This window comes from Chrysoperla carnea, chromosome 5 (genome assembly GCF_905475395.1).
Source record: "Chrysoperla carnea chromosome 5, inChrCarn1.1, whole genome shotgun sequence".
NCBI lineage: Eukaryota > Metazoa > Arthropoda > Insecta > Neuroptera > Chrysopidae > Chrysoperla > Chrysoperla carnea.
The window spans coordinates 9,561,837-9,573,858 of NC_058341.1; the positions used below are offsets into that span (position 1 = coordinate 9,561,837).

Consider the following 12,022-nt stretch of genomic DNA (forward strand, 5'->3'; position numbering starts at 1 on the left):
CAGTGAAAAATTTAAACAACAGGAAAAAAACCTGTAAAAATATTAACCAGGCTAGGATGATACGAACCAGTGATCCTTGGTTTCATAAGCAAGTGCTTTACCCACACAGCCACCCGACTTATGTATATCAATATAATTAACTTCAATACTTACTTACTTACCTTTACTAAATATTTAATATGATTTTAAAGAGTGAGACATATTTATGATTATTATTTAAATTCCCACCCCCAGACAGAATAGTGATTTATGACATATGTATAACTGACGGTATTAATACTAAGAGGGCGGGTTATATAGATAGATCATTTTAATTATAAAAAGAGTGGAAAATTTTTAACATCAGGAAATATTCATTTAATCTAAAAGTAAAAATATTAACCCCACCAGGATACGAACCATCGTATTTTGGTTTCGTAGGCAAGTGCTATACCCACATAGCCATCCCTGCTTATACATAACCATATAATTAACTTAATACCTTTACTAAATAATTCACTAATTGTTAAATTTTGTTTTGGAAGGAAAAATGAGATAGAAAAATAAAACAAAATTTACTAAACAACAAAAAAATATCTCCCTAAACTATTTCTTTGGTTCTCCTCTTAAATTCTAGAAGTATTTTTTAATAATTTTAGCAGTATTTATCCAGGAAATGGATTGGAGGGTTAAATAGGGATAAATAAGAAATAATTATATTTTAAAATTTTTATTAACAGGTAAATATAACACATAAAAACAAAAATACTCTGCTGTTACCAAATAAGCGGAACATTTCAATTGAGAAAAATAAATGTTTCATATTTATAAAAAAAAATCATTTTCTCTCTAAACGTTTATAATATTTTGTGTATTTTATATAAATTGAATGAATAATATAATTGATTTCTATTGAGCATATATTTTATAATATAATATGAAATATTTTTGTTCAATCATTGAAAGACTATATAAATCCATAAATCTTTACAATCATCGAACATTGGAGCACTTTATCAATTAACAATCATTAAAATTATATTTAACTTCTATTTTTATTCATCAACAATTTTCCAACTTTATGACGTCCAAGTTTTTCTTAATACATGAATGAAAGTATATTTACAACAATCTCATAATTAAATTTACGAAATAAAATAGTCTAATTAATAATTATGAAATTAATGTTCAAATCATAGAATTTATACAAGTGAAAACAAAAAATTGACTGAGTTAATTGTTGAAATACCATGTATAGACAGTTTTGATGACGCAATCGTTTATTTTTTGACGTCACGTAATTAAAGAAAGATTTCCACTCTTAAATAGCTACACACACATAACTGATATTCCTATATTAATACATACTACAAAATTTTCATCTAATTAGCGCCCTCGTGGGTAAACAGTGATGTTTACAAGAAAATAAAATGTTTCAAACAAAAGTTGTTTATTTTTTTAATAGGAACATTTTTTACATTTAAACATTTGTTCTATCTCTAACGGTTTACAAGATGGGTCCTACAGACCCAAGACCCAATTGACCTATGTTGCTCTTTTACGAACTCGACCTCACTTTTTACGTCTTAAGCACACTATAAAAATTTCAGCTTGATATCAGCGACCAAAAGTACCTCCTAAATAACAGTTTGGATAATAAATACTAAGTTTTCTGTTTTTTGTACCAAAAATGACACAATTTTTGAAGTACGTGACAGCTTTTTCAAAATTTAGCCAATCTTTCAGAGATCTCGGGTCTTTTCTCTTCAAGATTTTATAAATTCTATGATTCAAAAAGAGATAAGAAGCTTATTAAAAAGCTTCGTCTTATATAAAAGAAAGCTTGCCTACAAAATTGAATCGGTATTTTTTTCTATTTTTATTTCTCCAAGTTAAGAACAATTATTAAAATTGAAATAGTAAAAGTATAAAAAAGCTTCACCTGGCATTTTCAAAAATATACCTATTTATATAAAAAAATCTATTGATTATATTAATTATTCATAAAATAATTAATTTTACGGTAATTATTAATTAATTAGTACAGTATTTTAATTTATATACATAATTTTTTCAATTAAATATCTACATTTAATTACTAGGTGTTTTTTTTTATGGAAAATAAATTCAATATACTAATTTTTCTATTTTAGAATACAATTTAAATAATCACATTAAATTTATTGCTTAAAATCTAATATTTCTAGCACAATTTTCATTCTACAATTGACCTATAAATAGAATTATGGTACGCTTTTAAGTAACTCGGATTTTCTTTTCCGTCACATTCTTTTCCATCACAATTAGCGGAAACATGAGAGTTAAGAATTAATTTCCATTGTGAGACGGAAAACTCTTACGTCAATACTTCTTATACATAAAGTAAAAAGCCACCTCGTATTTTATTTTGTAAACAGTAGTTTTACAAAAAACCTCTAAATTCTTTCCTTTAGATTTCCTATATTCGATTGACGTGGAAATTTGACGATACGTAGATAAGATCGCCAAGAAACAATATCATGTCAAGTAGTGCTTTTGCCTAGGCGGTGATTACCACCCCTTATAGGGTGTGGCAAAATATATGTTGAAAATGACAACGCAAATCGAAAGAGGGGTGAATTCTAAGCAAAAAAAAGAAGATATTTAAGCATATTTCAAGGTCATTACTTTACTAGTTTACTAGAGTTATTGGTAGTTGAAATTCGAAATATTTAACGTCAAATAACTGAAAATTTTGACGTTGTTTTTGGAAAAAGTATATCATACACTTTTAATTAAAGAACTATAAAAAGATTTGAAAATGAATAAAGTTTTAAGTTATTTGCACGAAAATTAACGGAGTTATAATGAAAAGAAAGTTCATTTCATAGTACATTTTCAAGGACTTTTATAATACTTAAAAAGAGTACGATATACTTTTTTCAAAAAAGGTCAAATTTTACAGTTATTTGACGTTAAATATTCCGAATTCCAATCGCCAATAACTCGGAAATTATTGGTTTTTTGGAAATATGCTTAAATGATATTTTTTGCTTATATATTTTAGCAACATATATTTTAGCACTCCCCTAAGATCCGAAATATTCATCGAAATCGGTTCTATAGGTCAAAATTTAGAAACTGACTGTTTTTCCCTTCGTTTACTGGAGTATTACTAATATTACAATATTGAATAAATAAAAAAATCAATCAGATCAATCTATTAAACTTAATTTACTATTCGTTTTTCGTAATTGAGCTCTCCATGGTATAATATTTGATTCTTCTTCGTCCACATCTTTTCTATCATTTGTTTCTACGCTAGTTTTATTACAATTTTCTTTATTACTCTCTTCATTTTGTTTATTTGTACAACCATTACTTGTATTATTTGTTGTAGAATTCGAAACACCATTCGTTTTATTCGTATTATTATTTTGGTCTTGATTTCGTCTACAATCGTTGTTCGTGTCAATTTTAATTGTGCGTACATCTTCTAATACTTTAGGCGTATAAATGGTTGACCTGTAAAATGGAATAGAAATTTTTCAATGATGAAAATCTAGTTAGGAGAAAAAACATAATTACTTGATTTTTTGTTCGGCTTCTTCTTTTTTAGCTAATAGTTGTCGTTTCCATGCGGGAATTGCTTGAAGACGTTTTTCTTCCGCTTCTCGGGCAAGTTGATCTTCTAATTCTTTTCGAGCACGTTCCGCTGCTTTTTTCGCCATCATTTGTCGTTTCCATGCAGGGATTATGTTGCCTGTGTTATCTTTATCTGGTATCTGTTTAAATTTCGATTATTTTATTAGTTGCATTGTATTATCAGGCGATTATTAGGCAAAGATATATCTAATTGGCAAATGAGCAGAATTTTATATCCTAAAGTACCCTAATAATTCAACAGTACGAACATTTAAGTCTATTAAGTCGACGCATTCAATCGTTAAAGGATCCACAATTTTGTGTTTTTAGAGTTAATTTTTACCCGACTTTCTGAAATTTTCTTAAAGGGTATCCCTTTGGAAAAATCGTGATATTCTAAAAAAAACTTACATACCTTTTCAACAAAATTATTAACAGTAAACTGTTTCGTAATTTCTGTAAACATCTCTTTAACTTGTGTTTCTTCAGTTTTAGCACGTTCAACTTTCATTTTCTTAATACCAGAAATATCTTTCGACATTTTTAATTCAGCTATAAGATCTGTTTTTTGTGCTAAATATGCTTCACTCTGTAAACATTGTAAGCTCATGGATCGTGTAGGTGCTGAAAATGTTTTTGATGCTAACATTTTATCAGTACGTCGTAATTGTACACTATTTAAATCTTGAATACTAATTGCTGATAATGGTTGCGGTTGTTTACGATTTGAAAATTCGTTATCGTCGTTTGTTTCACGAAATTTGCATATTCCTGAAAAATGGTAAAAGTAATTTTAATTTCCCTTCAAAAATTCACTTTTATAATTAAGCTGTGTAGACGAGGAAAGTTAAGGATTCCCTTCTCTGAACAACTAAAAATAAGCGATAATAGCGGGGACTGAAGGCCCGGTACCGCAGGTTCCAAAGACTCCGCATGCTATCGGTAAAAAAAAAAATAAATAAATAAAAATAAATAATGAACCAGTGATAAAAATACCTACGCTATTTTTATCCGAACAAATAATTTTCTTTTTAAATATACAGACCGTTTTCTAAATCATTTCTAGCGGAGTGTTAATCACGGTTCTTTAATTAAAGTAAAAATGTTTTGGATTTGATTAAAATCTAAGCAAAAATTCAGATTTCACATGGAAAAAACCAAAGTCTCTTTTCAAAGTAGTCTCATTGATTGCATTTATTTATCTGCTTTTTGGTGCGTTACAAATAAAAGTATGCATTTTAAATTATGATATTATAATTTTACGTTTATGTTTTAAAAATTTGTATAAAAAATTTATTTGCTCAAATAGCAAGCTAAAATTTCTGCTGTACAAACTAATACCCAATTAAAGGATGATTTTACAAGAGCAGAGTGGCGCAGTGGAAGCGTGCTGGGCCCATAACCCAGAGGTCCGTAGATCGAAACTACGCTCTGCTAATTATTATTTTTAATTTAGTTTTGTTTTTACGATATATTTTGTACTAGTTTATTTTGTACTATTTCGTCAAAATGTTAAAATTTTGGCTGACGGCCCATGACGGACAGAAGCAAGATGTAAAGAAGAGAATTACAAAAGATTTCAAAATTATAAAGAAAAAGCGAAAAAAAAACCTAAAATATTTGAAAGAAAATGGAAATGGAGTTATAGCAAAATTTCTATGGCCTGTAACTCTAAATCGACGTTTTTGGCTGCTTGTTCCATAAATAAAAATGGTTGTTTTCGTGTACTTTATCACCCCCATAGATTATTGGGGGCTGAGGTAGCTGGAGTAATAAAAAATAGTTTTCTATTTGATTATCAGAGTAGCTTTAGAGCTTGAAAACTTCGCTTTTGGAACTTTCTGAATGAATTTCAACCTCAGCCCCCTCCCGAATGGAATTTCTGTATCGAATAAAATGCAGGAATAAAAAATTTGTACCGATATCAGGTAAATATAAGTCCAAAGCGCGTGAAGCAATTATTATAATTAAATTAAAGCACTTACAGGATAAAAGTTCCAAAAACCGCATTAAAATTCCACACTTAGGCACATGCACTTAGACTCTTAGAGTACTTACCTTGTGATAAGTCCGTAATTGGTTCAGGTAATGGTGGAGGCGGTGGTCCAACGCATACAACATCAATTGTTTTATTCTCTTGTTGCGATTGGCATGTATTTTTCATTGCACAATTATTCACACTGCTATTATTGTTATTCAATACCGATTGTTGTAAATGATTATTATTATTATTCTCATTTAAAATTTTCTCTTTTCCATTACTAACAACATAAACAGAATCTTCATAATCGGATTGAGATGATCGCATTGAAGATGCTGCACTTGATGCACGCTTATCACCACTACTGATACTCCGTAGATATTCGGATGGTTTAATCAATGAATTCGAATCACAATTAGCACCAGGAAAACGTGGTGGTATAAATGGTAACACCAATTGTTTGTTCACTAAGTTGGTTAAAACATGTTTGTCCGTATCGGAGTCTGAATGTAAACTAATATTACCATTTAGCGTGTCAATTTGTTCTTGACTAACAGCTGGTGTAACTCTTTTGCTACCTATAAGCCGTAACAATACATAAAAAAAGAAATTGTTATTAATATAAAAAAATTATTGTTTGATTTTTATTGAAATTATGGCGGGGGGTACATCTTTATTATTATTATATGTTCAGTCTGTGCATTTTTTTAACTTTCTGATGTAAAGGCTTTTGATTCTATTCCGAAAATTGAAATCAATAATTTTATGATGCTTACAATAATTAGACCATGATTTTTTTTTGTCTGTAGATTGAATACCTTAAAGATGTTCCCAAAAAAAAAAGAGTCTATGAAAATATTTGAGACTTAAGTTTCAAATTTTGAAAAGGGATTCTCTTAGAACTTAGGGAAATTAGTGATAATGATAATAATAATGGGGTTTATACAAATTGATCGGAATCTTTCTTCGAGAATTATCATGCGAAAAGCGTCAGTCAGTCTTTAGCTCCAATATTGTGTAAATGCTAAATTTTTGATCGCACGAAATAATTATCCGAACAATTTGAAATTTTAACTGTTGGCGAAGTTCACTGTGGTATTGATCCCATTATGTTTGGAGTCATTTGGAAAGTGGGAAGGACAGTTTGAAGGAGAATACACAAATTTTGGAATGTATTGGTGAATATTTGAAAAATGGAAATATTTATTATATACAAAGCTCTAGAAAATCAATAAAGTTATTGGTCAGGATCATAAAAATCATATGTACCACTATTTGTTACTTATTAAATTAAATGTAGGTAATTTTATTAATTAATTTTATTATAATCGGAGTGAGATGGAGTTTATTTATTTTGCATTTTGTTTAGGGTTTCATTATTAAGTGTTATAATATTATTATTATAATAATTCGTGTTTGATTTTTTTTTTTTATTTAATTTTTTTGCTAAAGGAGGCCGAGTTATACAACTAATTAAATTTATTTTTGTAATTTATGATTGCTTTTTCTGATTTAAACATATATATTAAGTTGAATAATTTTTCTTAATTATTTGTTGTTATTTTTTGCATACCAAACGGCATACTTTTGTCCGAAAAAAAATTATATTCAAATTTTACTTTCGATATTTAAATTAATGTGCATATTTATTCGCTTTTAAGTCGACCTAGTTTTGTTTTTATACGTTTGATGATTTTAAAATAGTCAAACAGTAGCAAAATGTACTTTTTAAGAGAATAAAGTGTCTGCTCTAGTACGAAAGCAAATAGAACAATAATTTAATTTGTCTGCGAAAATTGTGTAGCAATATTCGCGAAAAATATCAGTGGGAAGCCGTTTTCGTTCCTAGCAATCTTGAAAAAAAATGCCTTAGGCAAGTACAAGTGTTTGGAGAGAATTAAATAGATTGTTCATCTACATAGACTCGTAAACCGAAGACCGTAGATTGTCTCTCAAGAAAAAAACCAGGAGATGAGGAATTTTAGCATTCAACTAAATAGACTAACTTGTAAGACTTTATACTCTCTTCGGATTTCAAAGGTCTGCAAAGAGTTTCAAAAAAGTAAGGACATTACGGGCTCAGCGGGTAAAAAGTTTGAGGAGGACGAAATGTCGATGGTGGCCCTTTTCTCTTACATCCGCTGCTCTAAACAACGAATTAACTGCATGACTACACAAAGTCGGTGAATCCAAAGCCACATTCTTGACTTAAAAGTTCTCAATTCTACGGTCTCGCGTTCTCGAGCTGTCGAAAGTAGAATTCATATAAATTTAGCAAAATAATGTGTATTCGCACACTTTCTCGCTATTTTTCGAGTTAGCTCGGACGCTTGATCAATAAATGAGGAGTCTAACTCGAGACCAATACTGGGTGTTGGCTTGGTTCAACCATAAATTAGGATTCCGGTGTCAACAAAATCTTTCTCTTTTACATAAAAATTTAATTCGATCATATCATTATTTGAAACAGGAGTATTTGACATATAACCTATTTTTCTTCTAATAGCTGTTTTTATATTAAGAATTTCTAAACAGTTTTTCACTTTATGAAAAGTGATTTTCCCAACAAATGATTCAAACATGATGTAACACTCAAAATATTAATCAATACCGATTATTTTTAATTAAAATAGAATTTTATATTCATGCTTTAATAATGTTAAATTATTCATTGCATAAATTCGCCGTGAAAAATTAATTTAACGTATGCTGAAACCGGAAATGATCATATCGAAAATAAATTTGATTAATTTATGTAATTCACTAAATTTATTAGAGTGATTCATTTTTAAATAGTCTAGTGATTGCGATCATTACTGCATCACACAAGGACCTTTTAAAAATGTTAGAAATATTGAATAGTTCAAAAAATTTGAACAAATCAAAAGAAATTGTCATGCAAATATTCGATGTTATACATATCCCGAATAGTTTGGCTATAAATTACATTTTTTCTTAGGGGGATCATTATAGGATACCTTCCCCTATACATAAATTAAACGAATTTTTATTTTTAAGAACCACATGGAATATAAAATGAAAAATTTATTTGTGTTATGCATGTGCGATATTTTGAAAAAGACCTTGTGAACATAGCACGAATATAAACTTTTTATTTTAAGATGAATGGCCGTTGCACAACTTTTTATAATTTTGATAAGGTATGATTTCATTGTGTACCTTCTAGAGTCAGTTATCGAGGTGCTAGGTGGCTGCTTTGTTTGTAGATGGTAGTCCCGATCCGAATTGAATAATCGTATTGGAATTTGACTTATCAAATATATGCAATAAATAAAGTTATATTTAGAAATTGTTTTGGAATTTAATGGAGTAATATTGATTATAATTATTATAAATTGTTTTAAACATCGATGAAAATTGATAACAATTACCATTTGATCATAAATTAAATATTTCAGTATGTTGAGTTATGTTAAACAAATTAATCTAATACTAGTAGCTTCTTGACCGCTTCGCTACATAACACACGAAATCGTCCTGTGAAGCGGAAGGGTAACTGCTAGAAACTTTATAAATTATAGCCTATGTGTTATTCTGATATATGTGCTATATTCTTGTAAATTTTAAATTGATCAACTTATATTATCTGCGAAAATTGATATTTTGTACAGTTAATAAGCCGGGATGCATTCAAAAAGTTGGGAAACAGCACCCATTTTAATAAAACTTTTTGTAACGTGTTTATAGGACCCCAAGGAACATTCAGCCAACTTAACCTTCTGTTACGCATAAGAAAAGTGAGTTTACACGAGTCAACGACCTTAACTTTATTATTATTATCAAACTCTTTTAATAATAGCAAAAATTAGAAACTATTTAAATTAAATTCTTTTTTAAATAATAAATTCACTTAAAATGTCAACCAAATATCTTCCAATTCTTCAAAAATGAATTTTTGTTTGTTAAATTTTTAACAAATAAAGATATTTAGGAAAGTAATCCACTTTCTATTTATAGACTCAGTAAAGTTCAATTAATTAATAAAATTATAATAAAAAATTAAATTTGTTATTTGGCAATAATTTTAATAAAAATGTATATAAATAATAAATGTTTTTTCTGCCTGTATTTTTTGATACAAAGCAATTATAATATTTAAAACACACACAAAAAAATTAAAAGAGCGTAACCATAACATGACTGGCTTAGGCAGACAGGTATAGGTATTTGTTAAGTCAAAGGGGGGCAATGATTAAACATATATGTTTTATATATTAAATACCAGCAGCTATTATCACTCTTGCTGAATTAAAATTTCACTGTTGTTCCGCTGTTCCGGATATATAATCAATTATAACGAATGTCATTTTAATTAAGATGCTTGAGTGGTCAGTAACTGTACAGAATGGTCCATTTTATAACAGCAAGATTTCATCAAATGGTAGAAAACGTAAAAAGAGTGATTAATTTTTCATTACAGGCAAGGAAAATTAGCAGTATTTGATCTGGTATAAAGAATTATTATAATTATATAATTATTATTACTATACTTGTGGTTTTTTGCTCGAATAAAACTGCGTTAGGAATCCATAAAATGCATTTCTATCATCGCTATAGAAATGCACAAGTACATGTAATTTTATATGCAACTGTTTACACTTTAGTGTATACATTTCTATCATCGCTATGGAAATTCATAAATACATGCAATTTTATATGCAACTGTCTATACTTTAGTGTATACAGTTGTGTATACAATAAAACAGAGAATCATCAATAAAATAAGTTTACTTAAAGTAATTTTAGACTTTTGGGAACACATTAATTGTAATCATCGACCTCTAAAACCTTTAAAAACCAATTCACTTCACGTAATTTTATTTCATTTTAAAATTATTTAAATGTGTTTTAAGCACTTCCAATGCAGTTTTATTTAAGCACCCTATTTTCTCATATTGAAAATACTCTAGTTACAAACTTGGGATTAAACTGAATATACCTTGATATATTTCATATATACATGGTATAAAAATGCACAAACATAATCAATAACATAAAGATTTAAAACTTCTAAGTTTCTATACCTCATTATTTTTATCAGGAGTAAGAAAAACTTAATTTTATAAAAAGAAAAAAATTAATAAACGGAAACTTACCAATAACTTGCATAGTTTTATGCCGCCCTTTCAATAATTCCGACGGTTTCAATATACAATCATTGGCAGAATCATCATCGTCCACATTCGAATATTGCGATTGTGATTTTATTCCATTGATACCATTTTTATTGTTCATTGAACGATCTTGATTATTTGACGATGCATTATTATTTTGTGATTTTGATGATTGTGAATCATTATTAGATGATGTTTGTGATTTTGATGCACCATTCTGTTGATTTGTCTCTGTTGGAGGTGCTGTTACGGGAATTAATGATGGTAAAGGTGGTGGTGGAGGTGCCGTTGTTTCTAGTGGTACAGATACTCCACGTTTTAATACATTTCGCGATGGTTTCGATGAATAATTATTCTGGAACAAAATAAACACACGCAGAAAATTAAAACAAGATAGGGTACATCGATGTATTATTCATGAGGGTACTTAAAAATACAGTCGAAATGAGAACCTCCTTGTTTGTTTGTTTTAAGTCGGTTAAAAAGTGTGTAAAATAAAATTTACCTTATTATTTTGTGGTGGTAATGACATTTGTCGACTAGCTAATTTATGTTTCTCCGCTTCCTCTTCAGAATTTCCTACATCCGATGGTGATGCACTAGACATACCACTTTCTTGTGATAGCTGTTTCACTTCTTGATCATTCACATTTGTGGTACGTTTTACAGTAATTTTTTCATATTTTTGTGGTTTTGGTAAAAACTCATTCATTTTTTTACAATTACTTGTCTCATTCTTCTGTGAATTTGTTGATGGTGAAGATGTTAATTTTACAATTACATTACCCGATGTACTTGAGCTAACTGATCCAGAACGACTATGACTCCCAGAATCACGACTTCTGGATCTTGCTCCATTATTTGAATCTTTATTGTTTGATTCGGTTAATAAATGATTGTTTTCTTCTTGTTGTTGTTGGTTCTTTAAATTCGATTCTTCACGTACAAGATAGATATCTTCGTAATCGTTTTCATGATCTCCGGATCGTTCGGATAAATCTGAAGATGATAGATTTTCATCAGAACCAGCACCCGAACTGCTTGAATGGACTTCTACTTTAACTGAAAAATATAAAACAAAAGTTACATTTTTTGTAAATTCTTCCAAGAGAAATTTTAGAAAGTTTTTCAGAACTGTCTGAATCCGTTAGTGTAACGACGTTTTCCAATAAAATTTTCACAGTCGAAGATTTCTTTTTCAGGGAACCATTTCCTGGGTCCACTGAAAAAGAAGTCTGAAAATTTATCTCAAATATCGTGGAGTTCTGAAATTACAGTCAAATATTATGCTTTTTTCGCTTAC

At 29.0% G+C, this 12,022-nt stretch overlaps 1 protein-coding gene across 1 annotated transcript in view; it reads right to left on the reverse strand.

The window, feature by feature from the left end:
• Positions 1-3,060: 3,060 nt before the first annotated feature.
• LOC123300488 (espin) overlaps positions 3,061-12,022 on the reverse strand; it is a 76,489-nt gene continuing 67,527 nt past the window's right edge. The window contains exons 8-13 of the mRNA XM_044883071.1: positions 11,225-11,781; positions 10,702-11,074; positions 5,662-6,162; positions 4,019-4,374; positions 3,547-3,743; positions 3,061-3,483 (exon numbers count right to left, since the gene is read on the reverse strand). Of these exons, the coding sequence (XP_044739006.1) occupies positions 3,174-3,483; positions 3,547-3,743; positions 4,019-4,374; positions 5,662-6,162; positions 10,702-11,074; positions 11,225-11,781 (2,294 nt within the window). The 3' untranslated portion in view covers positions 3,061-3,173. The remainder of the gene's footprint in view (positions 3,484-3,546; positions 3,744-4,018; positions 4,375-5,661; positions 6,163-10,701; positions 11,075-11,224; positions 11,782-12,022) is intronic.